The following is a 23517-nucleotide window of genomic DNA, read 5'->3' on the forward strand; positions in this document are numbered from 1 at the left end:
TTGCACTTTCAACCTGAAAACTTGAATGATAATAACCAGATATATGGTCAAATTTGTAGGGCTCAATGAATGTTATATGGAGTCTTGATTTCCTAAGTAGATGTTAAAGATAATAAACATGTATTTAGCATTTAAAAAAGTCAATCTGTTCTGAATGAAAGTATCTCCTAGCTCTTACTAATATAGCTGCTCTTCTGTGGCTTATCTCTAGTTCTGATAGTCTTGAGATGTAGTGAGAAGAGCAGCACTTAGCTGTGTGAAAGCAAGGTGAGTGATTGCTGCTGTTTCCTGGTGTCCTCTCAGAAACATTTTATCCACTGGTCATTTGACAGGGCTGCTCAGGGCTGCAGGATGTAGACAGAACTATTGGCTTTTAGAAGGGAGTAGTTCCATTTGGTAAGGAATTATATGAGGGAAGCATCCAAAGGATAGAATGTGGACAAATTGCAGGGAGTAGTATTTTTATTAAAGAAGTATCTGGAACTAATTTATTATATAAATGGACATAAAGTCTTATCTTGGAAGAGCTGTTCAACAGATATTTATTAAATGCTTACTGTGTATGTGCCCTTGTTGTAGATATTGGATTCAAGAGCTTAGTTTCTAGAATAGGGAGATATGAAAAACAGTGAATGCATGTATTATTGATAAATGTATTAGGAAGACAAGACAAGTTCAGAGTTTAGGCAGGCACAAGCATGTGATGGAAATGTTATAATTTTGTGTGGATAGAATAAGAAACTTCCGTGGGTTATGCACATACAAGACTGTAGGGGTTAGCATGAACAATCAAGTAGGAGAAGCCCCTTACCTACTTTGCCCCGACACCAAGATGTCTTGGGCAAGATGAGAAGGGATTATTAGCCATTCGGTTTTATAATACAAGGGCACTGTTGGCCTTGGCAATGATTGTTTCAGATGTTGGAAGATAAATGCCTTTTAAAAATTACTTTTGCGGGCGTTGGTGCACGCCTTATCAGCACTCGGGGGAGCCAGGTGGATCTGGAGGAGGCGGGCTACAGAGTGAGATCCAGGAAAGGTGCAAAGTTACACAGAGAAACCCTGTCTCGAAAAAAAAATACTTGCATGGCTTGCCAGTAGGAAGACACTGGCAGCTTCAATTCCCGGCACCCACATGGCAGCTCAAAACTGTTTGTAACTCCAGTTCCAGTGGATCTGCCACTCTCATACAGACATACATGCAGGCAAAACCACCAATGTACATGGAATAAAAATAAATAAATTTGTAAAAATCACTTTCGTTGAAGACAGAGAAATGGGGTGGAAGCTGGAGGTGATAGAGGGTAGAGTGACCTTCTCATTTATTATCCAAAACAAGGCACCTTATGAATAGAAAGGTAATTATTTTTATTATGCTAATGTAAGTGGAACAAGCCATCAGTTTGCACTTGGGGGAGGCCAGGAAACATTTCTTCACAAGTGTGTTTATCCTACTCTTTGTTTACTTTTCTTATTTTTCTTATATTTGACTTATCAATTCTTCATAGTCTATTGGTAATTCAATTATTTTAAGACTTTTGTAAGAATATTCGTTCAGAGCTTTTTAATAGTTTTGCTTCATCCATATGTAATTTATTACCTCAGAAAACAAATTGATTTGACAGTGTTGATTTCCCTGTGTGTACTTACAAAAAAAAAAAACTGTGTTTAAAAGATGTTCATGAATGCAGATATGAGACTAAGTGCTCCAAAGTTTTTATTTAATTGCAATACGTTCTGGGGATGAGAAAGTCATAATAATGGTTTTTTGGTTCTTTGACAAAGTAAGTTATATGTGTAATGACTGGCATATATTTTAGCTAATAACAATTTTTCTTTGCTCCAGTAATTTTAAAATACAGTATATACAAACTTGTCAACTTAGTCATTCATTGGAGTAATACTTCTGTTCTATAATAAATGGTATTTTAATATATGTGCATTCTTTTAATCTCCTGTCATTTCATGTTTTGAAAGGGAATCTGAAGGGCTAGGGAGATGGCTCCGTGAGGAAATTAGTTACCATGCAAGCATGAGGACCTGAATTCAAGAATTATTGCAACAGCTGGATACAGTAGTACACATCTGCAATCCCAAGAGATAGGAGAGAGAGGCAGTGTAACCCCTAGAAGCTTAAAGCCTAGAGAGACTCTGATTTCAAAGATGGTAAAAACTGGGGACTAACACCTGAGGTTGTGTTCTGCCCTCTAAATGCACACCATGACAAATATGCACTCACCTGCACACAAAATTGTAAACGCACATACATATGTGAACACACACACAATACACACAAAAAGGTAATCTGTATTTATAACAGTTTATAAATTACCATGTGGTGCTTTTTTCAGTCAAGTATATGTCATTTATTAGCTTTTTTATTTTCATTTTTACTTTTTATAGGAAATGAACTTTTGTCATCATAGTAGTTTAATTTTAAGCCATCCTTCATGATAGTGTAATTCACCTTTAAAAAGATGCAATAAGCCTGGGGATGTCGCTCAGTATATCATTACCAACTGTAGTGAATTCCTAGGTTCTATCCCTAGTACTACAGCAAAATCACCCCCTCCCCTTCCCTCCCCTCCCCTCCCCTCCCCTCCCTCCCCTTTCCTTTTCTCCAACCCCCTGACTGTTTATGTTTCTGTCTTCATCTGTCAGTATAATTTGATTGCCTGGTGTAAACCTCAACAGTTTAATGCTAATACCTAAGTGGTTGATTTACCCTGATGTTTTCTTGGCACCCATCCCCAAGATTACAATTAAAGTCTGCATTCCTATAGATCTTCCTTTTTATTTTATATGTATGCACGTTTTGCTTGCTGAGGTCATTAGTGTCCCTGGAATTGGAGTTAAGGGCAGTTTTAAGTGTTGTGTGGGTACTAGGAAGTAAACCCTGGGCCTCTGCAAGAGTGATAAGTATTCCTCACTGTTGAGCCGTCTCTCCAGCCCCAGTGAGGACAGTTTTTACTTTGGCTCCACAATTTTTGTCTTTGTTTTTCAGATAAGGCCTCACTATGTACCTCTGCCTGTCTTAGATCTTACTATGTTGACCAGACTGCCTTCAAACTCAGAGGATTCTCCTGTACCTGCATCCTGAGTGTTGGGATTAAAGATATGTGCCACCACATTTGGTTTTAATTTTTTAAAATTATATATAAAATATTGAGAAAACAGAAGTTAAAAATAAAACAATGGAATAAATATTATAAAATATTGTTAGTGGGCCAGGAGGTAGCTCAGTGTGTAAGGGCACTGTGGTCAAACCCAATAGCCCAAGTTCAATCCTAGGGACCTATATGCTAGAAGGAGAGAACTGATTCCCTCAAGTTATCTTCTGACCACCACAGGACACCATGCCCTTCCCTCCAGAATAAATAAATGAATAACTATGCAAGTAAACAAATATACTTTAAAAAAAATTTTAACATGAAAAAATGTCATTATCAGGACTTTTACCAATGCTTCTCAACCTTGGTCATCCATAAGACTCTCTTGCCTGCCTGTCCATCCTCCCAGACTGTCTCTGTCCTCTCCTCCTGCCACTTAGTTCCTGTTGGAGCTGGTGAGATTCTACATGAAGCTTCTGACCTTGATATGTATGATTATGCTTTCATAGAACATGTATTGTCTTCAGGGGGTGCTGAGGAGTATTTTTAAGTTCGTCATATTTAGAGATTATTTTGTGCGAAGCTAGTTGGTTTGTTAATGTGCTCTCCAGGGCACAGGTAAAGCATAGTGTGCCTAGTAAGCTGCAGGGGTGAGCGAGGGCACCCATCAGCACCCTATGAGGTGGCCCTTCTACTTTTCTGTAGTTAAACTGTACTGGCTGTGTGCATTCTGTCACTTTGACACAAACCTAGATATACTGGGGAAGAGAGGCAATCAAAATAGAGAAAATGTCTCCCTAAGAGTGGCCTGTAGTCAAACCTATGGGATATTGTCTTGATAAATGGATAAGTGCCAACTCTGGGTTGGTGATCCTGGGTATTATAAGAAAGCAAGCTGAGCAAGCTATGAGGAGCAAGCCAGTAAGCTATGTTCTCTAGGTATCTGCATCTGTTCCTGTCTCCAAGTTCCTGCCTTGAGTTCCTACACTGGCTTTCCTGGATATAGACTGTAAACTATACAGTGAAATAAGTCTTTTCGTCCCCCATTTGCTTTTGGTCATGATGCTTTATCAGAGTTATGTAAACCCTAAGACATCAGCTAAGGTAGAAAACATAGGAATTTCGTTTGTAAACATAGGGAGGCCTTTGTCCTGGTCTACATACTAAATATTATCAATGTATCAATGTTCTCTTGCTGTGAAGAGACACTATGACCATAGCACCTTTTATGAAGGAGAGCATTTAATTGGAGCTTGCTTACAGTGTCAGCTGTTTATTCCATTGTCGTCATGGCAACATGCAGGCAGACATAATGCTGGAGAAATAGCTGAGAGTTCTACATCTGGATCTACAAGCAGCAGAAAGAGACTGAATCTGGGCTTTGCTTAAGCATTTGAAACCTCAAAGTAGATCTGCAGTGACACACTTCCTCCAACAAGGTCACACCTAATCCTTTCAAATAGTGCCACTCCCTGGTGACCAATCATTCCAATCTATGAGCCTATGTTGGGGGGCATTCTTATTCAGACCACCACAAATACTGTCAAATAATAATTTCTCCTTCTGAAAATAATAGAAAAGCCTTTCACTTTTAAATTGCACTACTGCATTTTGAGATTATTGATTTAAAGATGTGAATAGTGTATTTTTTTGTCTGTGATACAAATAATTTTTAATGTCAGAGAAGCTGCCTTTCTGGATATATGCAGTCTATTTCCCATGTTTAACATTTTTAAAAGTCTTGGTAAAACTACAGTTTTTATCAAAAGATGGAATAGTGTTCCCTTTTCCTTCTGTTTTAGTAGTTTTTTTTCTTAACTTTTTAAGTTCGAATACACTTGGATTTTCTTTCATGGGTGTAAACAATCTGGTCACATTGAATAATCACTAACAATACTGCATGGAATAGTTTTCAAGTCTGTATTTTGTCCTTGCACAAGGGTTTAAATATGCCTTGCACATAGCCAGGCACGGTGGTACATACATATTTCTAAGCTCAGCATCCAGGAGGCAGAAGCAGGTGGATCTTTGAGTTTGAGACCAGTCTGGTCTACAGAGCAAGTTCCAGGACAGCAAGGACTACCTAAAGAGATCCTTATCTCAATTTTTTTAAATCAATAAATAATAAAAATAAATGGATTTTACTTTTTTAAGCTTTTGGAAAAATTAAGAGGCTAGGGTTCTCAAGTAGCCAGCCCCATGTATAATTTCTCCCATATTAACATACATTTGTTCACATTAATGAGCCAATGCTGATGTAATGAAGATATGCATTATTATTCTGCATTTTACCAAGTTTCTCAAGTATTTACTTACTATTGTTTTTCTGCCCCAGGAACTTGTTGTCCTTTTTAAATTGTTGCTGCCTTTTCTGTAACTCCTGCTACCAGCAGCAGTCACAGCCTGTGGGAATTCTGTTTCCCCAGGCTCCAACTCTTTCAAAGCTATCAAGGGAACTTAACTAAATCCCTGTCTGTCCCTGTAAAGAATTCAAGATTCAGTGGTTGAGGTGGAATTATGCTCCTCAGAGAGGCTGAATAGCAAGTAGTTCACCTCCTCTCCTTGCTCGCTTCCTCCAAAATGCCCTCATGCGTCTCCTAACCCATCCTTAAAAACCCTTCTCCCCCTGGCTCCTCTCTATCACTTCCTGTCAGCTAGTTGCTGGTGCAGCCTCCTGACTGCAGGTGAATTTTATTTAATTAATCATATCTTTGCATAATTAAACAAATGTTCCAGAACATAAACAAAAAGTAACACACCTTAAAGTAATATTCTACAACAAGAACCCATCTAAGATACCACAGTACATGTAGTTATCATACTCTCTTAGATTCATCTTGTCTGTGATAGTATCTAGGATACCACAGTATGTAGTTATCATTCTCTCTTAGATTCATCATATCTGTGATAGTATCCAAGACTTTCCTTGTCTTTGGTACCACTGACAGTTTTGACTACTACTGGAAGAGGGCATTGTAAGCTACTCTTCTGTTGAAATATGTCTGATGTTTCCCTCCTGAGTCAGATTGGGTTTCTGTGGGTTTCAGGACTGAATGTTGTTTTAGCATATGCTGACATACCACTGATCTAGAGGAAAAACATTTCCAAGTGTCTCTTGTTTATTGCATACTATCAAAATGCCTGCAGTGCTCCTGAGAAGACCAAGACAGAGCTCATCCATGGAGTGACTACTTTGCTCTGCATGGAAAGCTCTCATTAGGAACCAGAGCAAGACTGTCTCAGCAGGGCTTCCCTGGCCATTCTGCTGGATGCCCAGGCCCCTGATTGGATGTTGCTGCTCTTCTGTGCTAAGAGGCTCTAATCCTTTCTGACAGATGTTGTAAGCTGATCTTTCTCTATTTGCTGTTTCTGTCTACCACTTGTTATTTGTTCTTTTACTTTCGCTTGCTAAGTACATAATAAACTCATTCATTTCAGAATGAAAGTATGACTTTTGCAATCCAGTCTCCGTATAGAATGGTGAAGTTGTTCAGAGTTTCTGAGATGCTCCAGTGGAAAGGCCTTCCCTCCTCAGCAGTTTCACTTGATAGGTGTTGCCATGGGCAGCAAAGAGGTATATACCCCATTTAGGGTTCTCCCTGTTGTTTTTTTTCTCCTGTAAATGTGGTCTTAAAAAAAAACATTAAATTGCCCCTAATTGGATGTAGGCTAGAGGTACATCAGAATGTATGCTTGACCCTGATTGGACCTGATGGGAAATGTAATGAATTATGGGTTTTCCTTCTTAACCTACTGCAAATTGTGATTCTGGGCCATTTTCCTGGAACCTGGGTATGGACCTGGCTAGAGCCCATCCACTTGGCTAGTATTTAATTAACACTTGCTTCAGATTTGGCTTTCAAAAATGTTTAATTTTGTACTATAAAAAATTAATATTCTATTTTGTGGCTCAGATTGTTCCAGGTTTAGCCATTTGGCCATAGCGGGCTATTTCAGTTGTTTGTTGTGTTGCTGTTAGCAGCCCCTTCCTTCTGGTGATACCCTTGGTAGTCTAGACCCATCATTGCTACTTTTTCCTTGCTTACAGAGTTACCTATTCCCAACGAATACTTTTAAGGACTGGCCTTAAAGCCTTCTTCCAGGGTTCGAGAAAGGCACTACAACAAGCGAGGAAAAACTAATATCTGCTCACAGCATACTTCGTTGCATGTCTCTTTTATTCTTCTGCTTTTCTCCTAATTTTCTTGGCCTAATTGTCTATAATTTCTTAACTCTAATTCTCTGTTCTTATCTTCCTGCTTCTTTTCATCTAGCCCAATACTTCTTCTTTCACAGGAGGCTTGAAGCAATAGAAAAAGTTACAAAAGTTGCCTCTCATTGGTCAAAAGCACATTCCTAGGGTAAGCGATAAGGGCATTTACCATAGCAATGTAACGTTCCAAGGTTATAGGAGTAAGACTGACCAGACCTTAGGGTGGGAGGGCACAGTGCCCAGTGACGAATTTTGAGACATAGGTCTATTGTCAGTAGACTTGGCAAGCGAAGAATTGGCAGGCTTTTTGTGGGGTTCTTTGTAACCTTGGTAAAACATCTGCGACTCTGACTTGTACATAACTGTAAAGTTTTAAACTTATGATCTATTTACAAAGGCCTTTAGTCTAGTTTGAACTTCCTCTAAGGTAAAAATGAGCTAAATGTGTGCAGTTAGTCTTAGACTGAGGAGAAATTGTTATTTTCTTGTATTAGTCTGATTAAAAGGAACAAAGCAGGCTTTAAGTGTCTACAATCCACATGGGACAACAGATCTAGCTATGAAGAATTTGCAAGTATATTTTATATATATATAAAAATTGTACAGCTAAGGAAAAGTCATCTTTCTGACCATCCATAGATATATGTGTGCCCATAAGACTGAGATACAACCATGAGGTTACAAGTGCACATTTCATGAAAATGCATGGTAATGGGGAGATATCATAGCTGTTATTGTACAAGAAATTACACATGAAAGCAACAGTATTCAGAGTCAATGGCCTGCAAGCCATGCTCGAAAGGGTACCCCATCTGAGAATCATCCCTCTGGTGGGTTGATATCTGAATTATCAATTTCTATAAGCTGTATTTGCATCCTGGCCCTCAATAGCGCATGGCAATGGCTCCTGGCATATTCCTCCAGAGCCAGTGTCCCATCTATGTGGCAGAAGACAGCTCTCCTTTCTTAACATTGAACTTACGTTCACTAGTCCTTAATGTTCAAAAGCTGTTTGTTTTAGCCCATGGTTGATCATTTGACCTCATCTTTATTTTCATGTCATAAACTTGCATCTATGCAATTTATGACCTATCAGTTTCTGTATATCAGTGGTTGGGACTTTGTCATCATCTTTTGAAGAATAATGGTGAATTTATATTTTTCTTTGTTCTTTAAAATGGAGTATATTATATGTTTTTATGGATAAATGAAAATTTTCTGTTGCCATTATACCTGAAACCCTAAAATTTTGCATACAAATTAAAGTATTGATAGAAAAATTGTAGCCTTTGTAAGATAATGAGGAAATTTATACATATATATATGTGTGTGTGTGCGCATGCACGTGTGTGTATGTGTGTGTGTGTTTTTAAAAAAAAACAAAAAACAAAAAACCTTTTGTCTACTCCAGGAACAACTTAAGAAAATCTTAGAATAAGAGTGTTAATTTTTTGTCTTTGTTTTTAATGATTCTTTGAATTTATGAATGATGAGAGGAATTGTCCATGGTTCAGTATATGAGTAGCACAGAGCTGCCTCATGTAGGGATATGCATGTGTACATGCTCCTGTGTACACTGTTCAGACCTGTTTGGTTTCTTCTTGAACTTGGCTTGTTTTCCTTCTAGAGAAGTACAGACAATAACATTCCCCACGTTTTTGTATGGTATTGTGTGAATACTATAAACATAGTTGGTAGAGTTTGTGAGAATATGCACATGGTTTTACATTAGAAAGTTCAAAGTAAGGTGGGATGGCATGAAAATAGTAGCACGAAGGAGTGGGAATGAGTGTGATAGCATACCCTGGCACTCCTGAGTGACAGCAGTTCCTAAAAATGGGAGGATAGTGTGAAACCAGCAGCCAGCAGAGTCCATCATATCAGTAAGTGGTGGATCTTTCTTAAGGTTGAGAATTCATATTAAAAGTATTTTATCTCCTGCAAAAAAAAAAGTTTACTCTTCTTTTTCTGTAAACTGCTTTCATGATACATTCCTCTGAGAAATGATGTGAGAGAGGTAGACATTTTAAACAATGTAAGTCTTGGTGATACATGAGCTCCATAAAAAGGAAGGTATGCAATGAGTAACTGTCATTGCTGTATTGCTGTCCCACTTTATGTTCATGGAGCTTTTGATACAGACCCAGATGATGGGTGCGGGCTCAGTTCATCTGAATGTGTGCTTTAACCTTTTTCTTTTCTCTTAGGAAATTTGAAATACTGCCTTGTGGTTCTTAATCAGCCTTTGGACACACGCTTTCGTCATCTTTGGAAAAAAGGTAATTTTTTTTTTTTTTTTTTTAATGTGGGCATCTATGTTTATTGGTGAGCTACTTACAACAGCAAGGATACTGAATTAGTTGAATGTCTATCAACAGAAGAATGGGTAAATAAAATACGATCCACAAAACAGTGAAATTATAGTCATCAGTCAAGAAAGTTGAAATCAAGACATTTACAGGAAAATTAATGGAACTGGACATTTTTATTTTCAACAAAGTAACCCACAAGCAGAAACATGAAAGATGCACCTTTTTCTTCATATTAGGAGCATTTATTTATGTGTGTGTGTGTGTCTGTCTGTCTGTCTACTAGTATATCTGTGTGTGGGTATTGGTCATGAAACTAGAAATAGGGCTATGAGGGAGTAAATAAGTTTTAAGGAAGGAAGGGCAGTAAACATACCTGACATGAAAGCAGAGTGGGGTATTGGAGGAAGAATGCCACAAGCAGGGGAGTAGGGAATAAGGGAGGGGAGTTTGAGAAGAAAGAAAGAGTTGTTCTCTTGTTTTTATAAGAAATAATTTGATGTTGATTAATAAAGGCATTACAAAAGATCCATAAAGAAGTACTATTACTGATAGAAGACGTAAATGTAAATTTCTTTTTTTCTAAATTATAAATCCCCAGCTTCACATATTGAAGATTTTATACCTACAACATCACCAAAGTCCACACCATCTGTTTAAGGCTATGCCAAAAACAATTTAAATATTAGACACAGGAACTTAAGGACATTATCACAGTATATGTAGAACTGAATGGTATTGTAAAATAAAATAAAAGGAAAAAAAAGAATTACTATGATACAAAGAATAAACTAAGGGGAAAGTATTAAAAACATCATAATAAATCTATTTATAAACAAGGTAATCTTAATTAGCATTTAATTGTCTTTAAGACTGAATAACCTGGTTGACACCCAATTCCATTCTCATATTCTCTCTCTCTCTCTCTCTCTCTCTCTCTCTCTCTCTCTCTCTCTCTCTCTTTCATTCTCTCTCTCTCTCAGAAACAAACAGGCAAACAAACAGATGAGAATAGAAAAACACATCAAATTCAACCCATAAAAGCACAAAACCAGAAAGTGTGATATATGAAAAATGATAAACAGGACAAAAACATGCCCCAACAAAGCAATATGAGACAAGAAGTCTACAGAAATACCATTGAGTTCGTTTTGCATTAGCCATTTACTGCTGGGCATGGGACCTACATTTAAGTGTGATTAATACACACATCAGTGAGACTCCATTGGCAAAGATTGTTTTTCCTTTGTGAGCAGATGCCAGTTGAAGATAGCTTCTTGGTTAGGGATGGAAACTTGTGTCTGCTTACCCCCCTCTCAGTGCTGGGACCCCATCTGGCTTAAACTGTACAGGCCCTGTGCATGCTTTCTTTTCTTTTCAATCTTAAAAGATTAAAATATAGTTGCATCCTTTCTCCCCTTCCTTTTCCTACCTTCAGCCTCTCCCAAGCCAACTTCCTCTCAAATTCATGGCTTCTTTTTCTTTATAGCATATTGAATCCCAGCCCACTATAGTGGACATTGTTCCGCTCTCAGGCCATTGCCACAGCCTTTATCATGGCATTGTCCCCTTATATTAGATCCTAGTAGCCTGGCCTGGCTTCCTTCTGAAACTCTCAAAGGGTATCCACTAAGTTTCTTCTGTCCAGGTACGTTTTTCTTTCAGACTTTGTCTGCCGAAGGATTCTCAGAGGAGCTCTGAGGGGTTAGTCTGGGTCATATCTCAGAGGAACTTCCTGGGAACTGCTCACACCTGTTCTCTTTCTCTCAGTTGGGACCTTCAGCCTCAGGAGGAGGTAGCAGTACTACTTCTTCAGCTCAGATGTACACAGCTAGACACTTGGGAACTTTCGGTCTCTGAGTTCTTTGCATCAGAACTGGTACTGCACGTTGCATGTGGTGGATGATCAGAGAGCTCTTTGTTACTTAGACCTTTTTGCTCCTGCATACCTGCATCATATCAGCTGGCATCTCATCTGTCTTTTCCTCAATCTGTGTCATCCCTTGCTTTTGTGTATCTTTGTGTTTCTGACTATCCGTGCAGTGGAAGTGATTGCTTAATATAAGTGATTGCTTAATATGAGTCCAGAATCATTATTGTTTTCATTCAGTTACCTATTCCCAATAGTAGTTTACACTTAATTTAACTGCTACCAAATCATGATTCTGTACCATAGCTTTGCAATATTATATTAATTTAGTAAAACTTAAACCATGTAAATTCAAAGTTCAAGAGCTAGTATCTTAAGAAATATTATACTTAACATTATATAGTAGATTCAAAGCTGATTTTTTTAGGGAACAAAGATATTTTTAGGGAAACCAATTTGTTTGTTTGCTTAGCAATAAAAAGGACAATGTTCGGAAATAAAGAACTCCACAGAGTTGTCCTCTGATCTCCACATTTGTACTGTGGTATGTATCCTCCCCATTTAATGAGCAAATAAGCAATTAATGGCCACTGAGGGAGTAAGAATCAGTTTTCTCCAGGGACAAGTTCCCTGATAGATTATATAGTCTTAAATGGTCAGCCTTAGCATATGTACATATAAGTAATAAGTACAGAAGAATCAGGATATAAATATAGTATACTTGTGTATATATAAAATTCTCAAAAATTAAAGTAATACAATATTTTAGGAAAATGTATTCAAAAAGTGCATTGTATTTCAGAGGTTACTATTAAGAGAGTGAAAGGTCAAGCCACATATAGAAAGAATTACATGCTAACTTTGTATCTGAATGGGACTGTGTCTCAGTTACTTTTCTGTTGCTGTGACCTAGGCAAATTATAGAAGAAAGAGGTTATTGAGGACTTACAGTTTCAGAAGGTGAGTCCATGACCATAATGGCAGGGAGCATGGGAGCAGACAGGTAGACATGGCGCTGGAGCAATAGGAGATAGTTAAGAGCTCACATCTTGAGACAGTAACCACAGGCATACATACACACACACTCACACACACACACACACACACACACACACACACACACACAGAGAGAGAGAGAGAGAGAGAGAGAGAGAGAGAGACAGAGAGAGAGACAGAGAGACAGAGAGAGACAGAGACAAAGAGAGAGACAGAGACACAGAGACAGAGACAGAGACAGAGAAAGCTAACTGGGAATGGTGTGGGCTTTGAAACCTCAGAGCCCATGCCCAGTGTTACAGCTCCTCCAACTGGACATAATCCTTCCTAGTAATCTTAGTATCCTAGTAATCCTTCCAAGCAATTCTACCAACTGGGGACCCAGTATTCAAATTATGAACAAAGGGGGCCATTTCATTCAAACTACCACATATGGACACATGCCTGGAGCATATGAAGAACTCTTATAGTTGAATAATGAAAGCAAGAAGTGGCCCAATTAAAAGGACAAAAACTAGACAAAGGATCTGAATAGACATTTTCCATGGAAAATATGCAAACTCCCAAGATGCACATGCCCATGGAAAGATGCTCACCATCATGGAAATCCGAATGGCAATGAGATACCATGTCACACATACTAAGTTCTGTTGAGAAAAAGAGTTGGGGATTGTTAAAAAAAAAATGACAACCCAGATACACTGCTGATAGGAATGTCAGTGGTAGAGTAACTTTTGAAAACCACTTGAAAGTTCCTCAGAGTTACCACTTGACCTATTTCTACTCCAAGATTCAAGTTCAAGAGAAATGAGAGTACAATATTATTCAATTACAGTAAAAGAATGAGACACTGGTATGTTACAAAATCGATGAACCTTGAACATAGTGGTCTAAGTGAGGGGATTCAGGCACAAAAGACAACATCTTACAGCTCAGTTACAATTAAATGCCCAAACTGTCAAATCTATAGACATAGATAGATTCATGCATGCTCAATACTGAGGAGTGGTGAGTTAGGGAGTTATTTGAAGTTGTGTACTCTCATGTTAATAAAATGTTTGCAAGTCAATTTTATAGTAGTTGCACAACTGTGAATTGCTAAAATGATGAATCATATGCTTAAGTGTGTTGTATTGTGTATATGAATTATATTTCAGTAGGGTATTCAAAAAATAGCAATAGGCAGTAAAGCATGGTGTAATCTCTTCTAGTCTTTCATAACAATGAGATGCTCATTTCCTTGTGAAATTTAACATATAAAGATATGAAGATTCTGTCTTCATTTTTGGAAATATTATGCATAAATTTTCTCAAATCTACCATGTGGTCATAACACAGAGTTTTGGACTAAACTGATCACAAATCCATATTTCTAAAAGATTTGCTTGCTGAGTTTTATCTATCTATCTATCTATCTATCTATCTATCTATCTATCTATTCATTTATTAAACAAGACTTTTCTGGTATACTTTAAGAACCAGTGCTTCACTTTCTTTTTTTTTTTTTTGGAGCTGAGGATTGAACCCAGGGCCTTTCGCTTGCTAGGCAAGTGTTCTACCACTGAGCTAAATCCCCAACCAAAGAAACCAATAAACAAACAAATAAATAAATAAATGAAAAAAATAATAATAAAAATCAAATAAGAAACATTAAAAATTAAGAACCAGTGCTTTAAATTTTAGGTGGACATCATTTTATTTTATAATTATTATTTTAAGTACAACTCTTACTAGCTGATAAGATAATGCCTTGATAGGCTTAGATTATAGCTCAACTTAAATTCCATAAAATACCATATGTTATCTGTCTCTTACATCAGAGAAAATAACATTTATAATTTATAATTTGAAATATTCCCTTTCTTTTTCTGAATACTTCCTTTATGCTATCTACATATAAAAGTTGGTGTTTTGGTGGCAGATTTTATTTACTCTCTAGCAGTCAAATCTTGGGTCTCTATAACATTTACAGTAAGCAGTTACTTCTTTGTGAATATGTCTTGGAACACTAGAAAGTCTAGTGCTGCATGAAATAAAATACTTGGTACAGAAGAAGATCACACTTTTTTTTCATAGCATGATAGATTTAGGAAACTAGATAGAAATGCCTGTCATACTGTTTTTTGTGTACTTTCTGGTTCTTAATATTTATTGTTTTAATTCTCAGATCAAAGAATGACTTTAGTTTAATTAGAACATTCTTATTTGATATATTTTTTACTAAGGGTAAGCTTTCCATGGAAGAGTGTGAGAGGCATTCATTATGAGCATTAAAATCTTAATTAAAGAAACTGAATTCTGAAGGAATTTATCTTCTTAATTTAAACAAGCAAGCAAAATGTTTCAAGAAAAGGAAATATCCTTAGGAGCCTGCCACTACAAAGTCCTTAAGCCTCTTGTCTGATGTTATGCTGTGAATTAGTGATCATTCACAATGCTTATTAAATTACTAAGTAAATGAGCTGTGGATCTTGCGTATCTGGGATTAAACAGGCCGAAAGACAAAATCCTTTCCTTGAATGGGTTTACAGTCTATGGAGTGAGTCCATAAGGATTTATACAGCACTTAGGACTTTATCAATGAATTGGCCAGTGTTATTGAAAGGGAGTTTGAGAGGCAGGGAAGGAAGGCTCCACCCTTAAGCATTTATAATCTGTAATGCAAATGGGATCCAGCACAAGACATAAACCCCTATATTCCAGCAGTGTTGTGTAATGGTATCTATGGACTGCTAGAATTCTAAGAGGGACTTTGGGGATGGAGACCTATGTGGATACACACATCAGGTGTCCAGTTGAAAACTTCAGTAGGCAGAAATGCCATCTCTGATAATGAATTGGGAGGAAATCAAAAGTGATATTTCAAGAACAAAAAGGAAATAAAGAAAAAACAAAACCACTAGTGAGATGCAGAGTTCTTTATTTTATTATGCAGTGTGGAAGGGAACAGCTGCTGTGTACCAAAGTTAGGAATCCTGACTGATGCTGGCCACAATAGTGCCCTCTCTTTCCTGTTGTATTATAAGGGACATTTCACCTTAGGCTTTGGCTGGCATCACAAGTTTGGGGACTTGTAAGGAAGACCAGAAAAACCTATATGCCAAAAAGCAGCCAGATTATATGAAGAAGATTTTATAATAGTAAAGTATTTCCCTGGGATTAAGAAGTCTATTTTATGAAGAGAGGCAGAAATACAATGAAAATACAATAAAATAGTGTAAGTCAGAGAATTATAGAAACAACCCACAACCTCAGTCTTATCTTCCACATCTGCACAATAGAAGAACTTCGAGTTATAACAACCTGAGTAAATCTATTTGAAACATCTGTTCTTAGCCAACACTTGCATTGCCTCTTTCTATGAGTAATAGAGGTAATGTGTGGTAGAGTGTGCTTAGCACCTTTGCTATTATCTGCTGAAAACACTTAGTTTCAACTTATTGTTGCTGGAGGGCTTCTCTCCAGGTTCCACCAAGCCCCACAGTCCCACAATCCACGTATAAAATAATCATTCAGACGCTTATAATACTTACAAACTGTATGGCCGTGGCAGGCTTCTTGCTAACTCTTCTTTTATCTTAAATTAACCCATTTCTATAAATCTATACCTTGCCACGTGGCTGGTGGCTTACCAGTGTCTTATATGTTGCTTGTCCTGGCGGTGGCTGCAGTGTCTCTCCCTCCTTCTTCCTGTTTCCCCAATTCTCCTCTCTCCTTGTCCCGTCTATATTTCCTGTCTGTCACTGGCCATCAGTGTTTTATTTATATAGAACGATATCCACAACAACTTACACTTGCCTTATGCTGTGTGCTGTTTCATTCATCTGTACTAAACTGCATTCAAGTTTCTGTGAGCACTTTATTACGCTAATACATTTGGTTTTAGCAGCCTCTTGCAATATTTAGTGCATAAAAATGTGACTCTTGGACTTAGCCATTTTTTTCTATTTCTTCATTTGTGTGTATGTACATATGTGCACATACTCACATACACATGGCAGTAAATGTGGAGATCAGAGGACAACCTGAGTGACTTGGGTCACCCCTTTTACCTTGTGGATTTCTGGGATCAAACTTAAACTGTCAGGCGGGGTGGTAAGCACCCTTACTGCCAATCTGTCTTGCCAGCATTGTGTAGTCAGATCAAATATTTTTTTTATTTCTTACTTATATACTGTATGTACATCGTTTTGTCCCTCTCTCTTCCTCCAACTCCTCCCACCCCCCCATTCATGGCATATATATATATATATGTGTGTGTGTGTGTGTGTGTGTGTGTGTAAAATTTAAGAATACATATTTCTTAAAATGAATTTCTTAACAGTATATGAGTTGATGGATATATTAGATAGATGGATGCCTTATTTACAATAATTTAATAAGGAAAGTGTCTTAGTCATTATTCTATTGCTGTGAAGAGACTGTATGACCAAGGAAACTCTTTATAAGAGAAAGCATTTAATTGAGGGCTTGCTTACAGTTTCAGAGGTGTGCTTCATTTTCATAATGGTGGTACCTGGGAGCTACATCCTAATCTATAGGCAGAGAGAGAAATCGAGAGAGGGAGGGAGAAAGAGAGAGAGAGAGAGAAAGAGAGGGGGGAAGGAGACAGACAGACAGACAGACTGAGACTAGACCTGGAATGGGCTTTTGAAACCTAAAGTCTAACCCATGACATACTTCCTTCAGGAAGGATACAACCTCCTAATCTTCTAATCCTTACCAAATAGTGCCACTTCTTAATACATTCAAATATATCAGCGTAGGGGGCCATTCTTATTCAAACTACCACAAGTGTGTGTAAGTGTGTGTATCACAAGTACTTATGGATTATATATTAGTATTAGACTATTTTATCATGTATGGGAATATTTTCAAATATAGAAAATCCTTAAATATAGAAAAATAACAAAAAAAAAAGTAAGAATCCTTAAAAATGACCAGATCTACAGAAATGTAGTGGTAGAGAAAGGCCTTCTCATTTAGGTTTAGAAACCTAGACACTCCCCCCCTTGAAAATAGATTGTTTTCTCATACAATACATCCTGATTACAATTTCCTTCCTTCTACTCCTCCCAGTTCCACCCCACCTGTTCTCTCCTCTGGATTCCTTCCTTTCTGTCTGTTATTAGAAAAGAACAGGCTTCTAAAAGATAACAACCAGACATAACGAAATAAAATATAATAAGTTAAACAAAAGCTATAACATCAAAGTTGTACAAGGCAAACAAACAGAAGAAAAAGAGCCCAAGAGCAGGCACAAGACTCAGAGATCCACTCCACACTCAGGAGTCCCATTAAAACACTAAACTGAAAGGCATAATATATGCAGAGAACCTAGTGGAGACCAGGGTAAGTAAGCTCAGTGCTTGCTACTTCCATCTCTGTGGGTTCAGATGAACTTTACTCGGTTGATTTAGAGGGCCTTGTCCTGCCCCTCCCCAAAAGTAAAACCAAGAAACATATGGACTACAACTTCAAGTAGAATGGTAGATTTAAGTAAAAATGAGAAATAGAGCAGTTTTGTGGGCATTATAGAATATTAACTTAATGACTTAGTATAGGTCAAGACTTTCAAAGTATGAATAGAAATTAGGAAATTGTACTAGTTCAAATTTAAATGTATATTCTCGTGAATGGCAACATTTGACATTTAAAAGATTCCAAGTAATTATGATACTAAACAGAAAATGATACCTAATAAATATAATTTATAGAATAACAGAAGATATAGAAGATGTTTTTAAAAACCAGACATTTAAATAAATAGATATATTTGATTAAATAAAACTCAGCAAAGGTCCAATTAGATAGCTGTTGATCACTGCCAAGATATAAATCCCACTACTGGGCCATAGGGATCTCTTGCCATGTTGTTCATTGTTGTAGTTCATATTCATCACAGCTGGATAGGACTATTGATTGCTTTCTCAATAGTAGCTTGTAGATCACCTTCCTGTACTATGAAAGGTAGTCCCAAGGAGGAGTCTTTCTGGTCAGTTACAGCTCAAATATTCTAAGTTGTATGAATTGTGTGGCACCTTCAGTAATAGGGACTTAACTTTAATATCTGGATGGCAACAGAGTGCCAGCAGTAGCTTATATTGTTTTGGAGTCTCTTGGGTTTCCCCAACCAACGTTTTGAACAGAGGACCTGGCTGGCACTGGGGCTTTGTTAGATAGTCTATGGCTCTTGTGTATGGGGTAGGATTATCATCTAATGTGGTGTAACTCCATTTATAGATAGTTGAATATTCATACACATGTACAGCTATATGTCATTTTAGGTAAATATAAAGTAATGATTCCCTATGACTTTTTTAGCCATCTTAATATTTTTCATCTCTCTTCGCTGTCTCTCCTTCTGTGTTGTCCCCCTGCTCCAACTAAAGCCTCCCTTGCTCTTCTCCTTTCCCCTTTCCTATCACCCACACTCTACTATTCTCCTCAATCCATCACCCCCAACCCCCCATTTCCCATGGTCCCTTTTTATTTCCCTGTTTTCTCTGGTTACTCTGTTAGCCAACTACATGTAGCATCATGGATCTTAGATGAGAATTTACTACCCCCACTTTACTAAGACACCGTAATTCCTAAGTGCATTCTCAATACTTATCCTTATACCCAGAGATAATTGTAGATTGCACTCCTCACCAAAAAAGCTTCTTTTTGAAGTAGGAGAGACTGTTACAGAAGGTCACAATTCAGAAAACAACTGACTTGTGGGTTACCCAGCCTCAGTTTATTAAGTGCAGCACAACTCTTGTACCCCAGACTTAAGGAACATTGCATAGGAAGGGGTAGAAACTTTCTAAGAGCCAGAGGACCAGGAAGTCTGTTATGAGATTGTGCCTTCTAGCTGTGGCAGGGAAATTGTGCCCACGAAATCTCTACATGGCAAAATCTATTAGGCATCATTGCCTAAATGAGACCTGACCAATTCCATCAACAGTTGATATCCCAAAGTAGATAGTGGTCTGTAGGATGAGCCCTCTGACTGGTTGATATCTAATACCATGTGGTCATTGTAGAAACATATACAGGCAGCCAACACTGAACAGACTCAGGGGGTTGAACTTACCCGTTGATTTCTTTACATGTGTGTCTTTAACAAATGGTTAAAGAAAAGGAAGCTATGAAATTTGGAAGAAAGAGAGGGTGGACATGGGAGGGATAGGAGGAAAGGAAGGGGGAAACAATGTAATTATATTTTAATTAGAAATTTGAAAAATTGCTGGGCGGTGGTGGTGCACGCCTTTAATCCCAGCACTCGGGAGGCAGAGGCAGGTGGATCTCTGTGAGTTTGAGGCCAGCCTGGGCTACAGAGTGAGATCCAGAAAAGGCTCCAAGGCTACACAGAGAAACCCTGTCTCAAAAAAAAAAAAAAAAAAAAAAATGAAAAATCAGTCGCCGCCTTGAGAGATGGCTCAGAGAACAAGGTGCCTGCTGCCAAGGTTGATGACCTTAGTTCTCTCCCTAAGAATCCCATGGCTGAAGAGAACCAGTTCCTACAGTTATCGTCTGAGCTCCACATAAGTGCCATGTCATGAGTCCTCCCCCAACCCTAAATAAGTGTAAAAAAACTAAAAAAGTAATCATGCTAGTATGGAAAATAAGTATATGTAGATAATAGGTAAGAGGGTTTTTAAAAATTCTTTTATAAAAAATAACTATTATCATTAAATAAGAAAAAGCAAAGTTTATCAAAATGGGGAGGCACCTAGGGAGATGCCTAGTTAGGTGTGGTACCTATTGTGTGAGCATGAGGACTTTGGATCCTCAGCTTTCGTGTGAAAGCCATTTATAGCAGCCACACCAGTAATCCCCGTGGTGGGGAGGTAGAGACAAGAGGATCTCTGGAGCTTGCTGGCCAGTGTTGCCGACTGAGTGTGCTCCAAATTCAGTCAGAAACATTGACTCAAAATATAATGTGGAGAGAGATCAATAAAGATGCCAGACAGAGACCTCTGGCTTCTACATTCAGGGACACATGTTTGTACATATTTGCGTACCCACAGGAATACATGCATATACCTCATGTACACATACCTGTGCTTGTGCACACCATACACACAGAAGATACAAATAGGCATTTTAGAGGATAAATAATTGAAATGAATTCTAAACATAGGAAAGAATGATCAATCCACCTTAATTGTGCAGTTGCAAGTTAATGCCACATGAGATGTACTTTTCCTATGATTATACTGACAGACATGGGAGACAGGCTCATCTGATAGCTGTTGGCAGAGGCAAATGATTGTTCTTTTTTCCTGGGCTTCTTTTAACATGAAAACCAGTCTTCCCATTCTATAGTTCCAGCTACTGTGATTCTCTGACAATTCAAATATGAGTCAACATGGGAAAATATGCACATGTATGTGCATGTGTATATAGACATGTGTTCATACATGGACATTCACTGTAGCTTCTTAATAGAGATAGAATATTGGAAAACAAAGAAATGCCTGTGTTATGGAGTAGTACCATATATAATAGTAAAAACTATGTCATAGAAGAGTATGCTATTTTGAAAAAGAATGAAAAATATACCATGTATACAGGGTTGTCAGTGTGGTATTGTTTATGGCAAAAAAATCAAGATACAAAAACATTCTGTTTAGTTTATTCACCTTTTCTAAAACAAAGGCACTAAAGCATAAGTCTCTATGAATACGTTAGTGTTGTGTGCATGTGAAAATTTATGTGTGTATGTAATCAGGGGCAGCATACATCATAGTATAAAAGGTTGAGTGGAAAAAATGAACTGTTTGTGAGCATAGAGAAGAGAGAGCACAAGCAAAAAAGAGTGAAAGTGTATATTTAAACGTATTTATAATGTGAACAGATTTATAAATGTTTTGAGACATTTACATAAACTACTGGAAACAAGCAGGCATTGCTACTCTATATCTCCCCAAAATGACTTCTAGCTAAACTAATCAGAAAAGACATAGGTCACTTCATTCTGATCAATGACACATCCACCAGGAAGAATTATTGCAATTCTAAGCATATGTACAAAACTCAGGTGCATAAAGCAAGCACTACTAGCCATTAATCTACAGAAAATCCAACACAGTAATAGTGTGTGAGTTCAGCACCTGACTTTCACCACAGTTCAGGTGATATAGACAAAAATAAACAGAAAACAAAAGTAGTGTTAAATGACATCATGGACCAACATGCACCTAATACTGGTGACAGAATATTTCACTCAGGCTTTGCAGAATATACATTCTTTCAGCAGCATGGAAATTCCTCTAGATATGTCACATGTAGGGACATAAAGCAAATCTCAACAAATTTAGGAAAATTAAAATAAGTAAATGTATCTTAATCTAACCACAATAGAATAAAGCTTAAAATCAGTAGCAAAAGAAACTCCAACAGATTCCTTTTTTGTTTAATCTCATAATTTCTCTGGGTCAAGAATCAAGAGAATTTCACCACAGGTAGTCTTGTCTGGTGGCCTCTGATCAGTATGCCCTCAAGATGTTGGCTACACATTTTATCAATAAGGGTTTACTCAGGGCTGAATTGTGACCACCCATGTTCTGCCAGGAGAATCTCTTTGCCCCCATAGAGATGCTCACATGTCTTCACAACACTTTGATTGCCTTTCCCTGGAGTTAGTGACCCAAGAGGCTTGTGAGAAAGGTGCTCCAATGTCTTTGATGCCATTTCAGAAGTTACATACATTATAATATTTGTTAGAAGTGAGTCACTAAGTGGAGTCCACCTTTAAGGAGAAAGAAGTTAGCCTCTGTCTTTTGAAGCTTCAGAAGTAGGCATCAAGGAATTGTCAGGCATATTTGAAACTTCAACCTAGAAAATGTGAGTAAAAATGGTTAAGGCTTTATGATAGAGTATCACATCCAATGTTTCTGAAAAACCTTACAAATGAGTTGTAATTTTCATGCTTTTCTGTGTAACTCTGTCCTTTGTTCCATTGATATCATTGCTGTTGGAGAACTTCTAGAAGGGTAGTCTGTTGACTCCTAGACCTGCAAGCTGCCATCTTTGCAAACACCAAGCTCAGTGCCAGTGTTTTCTTTGTCATGCTATTATGTGCCTATGGCAGGTATTCAGTGAAGGCCAAGATTGCTTTCCTCCCTCAGTTCTCGAAAGGATTATTGACTGAAATGCTGAACGACTGTCCTGATCTAGGTCTGTCACTAGGATTAGTAAATTTGAGATTAGTAAATGGCACAAGTATTCTTGTTGTTACCCTGTGTAAAAAGCTATTATTCTTGCTGGCCCAGCATTCTCCTCCTTTGGGTACAGTTTCTTAGTGTTTTGGTAATGAGTATTTTACTTTGTGAGGAAAGAGGAAGAACTGGTTCATCATCTCCACCCTCTCACCCCCTTTTTTCTTTATCCCTTTAGCTCTGGTAGAAAATACCAATTATTGTAATTTAGCTCTGGCTGCTGAGATGGTAAATTCTTTAAGGTATACCTGAATGCCATCCCCTGGCTACTATGATTGGCTCCAGGATGGGTACATGACCTGGACAATCGTTTTTTTTGTTTTTTTTTTTTGGTTGTCTGCCTGCCTGCCTCTGTCCCTCTCTTTCTTTCTCTTTCTTTCTCTCTTTCTTTCTCTCTTTCTCTCTCTCTCTCTCTCTCTCTCTCTCTCTCTCTCTCTCTGTAAATCAATCAATCAATCAATCAATCAATCATCTATTTATTTATCAAACTTTCAGAGTGGCCTGAAAGTTACTATGTAGTCCAGACCTTGAACTTGAATCAGTCAGTCCTCCTGCTTCAGCCTCTTATGTTCTGAGTTTACCAGGCAAGCTGGCTCAATCAATATTCCTTGGATTACATTTTTAAATGGAAGGTATCCAAGTCAACTTCTTTCTACCAGTATCTCTACATTGGAAAATTGACAGAGACTTCTTCCTTACAACTGTTGTTCATGCTTGCAGTCTTAGGGCCAGAGGCTGCAGCAGAAAGCTGGGAAACTATTAAAGGAAATTTGTAAATAAATCTTCCTATTTTGCCTAAGGTATTTCA

The 23517-nt window shown here is 37.7% G+C and overlaps 1 protein-coding gene across 4 annotated transcripts in view; it reads left to right on the forward strand.

Annotated features, from left to right (window-relative positions):
- Positions 1-23517, forward strand: part of Tpk1 (thiamin pyrophosphokinase 1) — a 334542-nt gene that overhangs the window by 42949 nt on the left and 268076 nt on the right. For all 4 annotated transcript variants that reach the window (XM_028876442.2, XM_037203607.1, XM_037203606.1 and 1 more), the window contains one exon: positions 9531-9602. In XM_028876442.2, coding sequence (XP_028732275.1) covers positions 9531-9602 — 72 coding nt within the window. The remainder of the gene's footprint in view (positions 1-9530; positions 9603-23517) is intronic.

This window comes from Peromyscus leucopus, chromosome 3 (assembly GCF_004664715.2).
Source record: "Peromyscus leucopus breed LL Stock chromosome 3, UCI_PerLeu_2.1, whole genome shotgun sequence".
Classification (NCBI taxonomy): Eukaryota; Metazoa; Chordata; class Mammalia; order Rodentia; family Cricetidae; genus Peromyscus; species Peromyscus leucopus.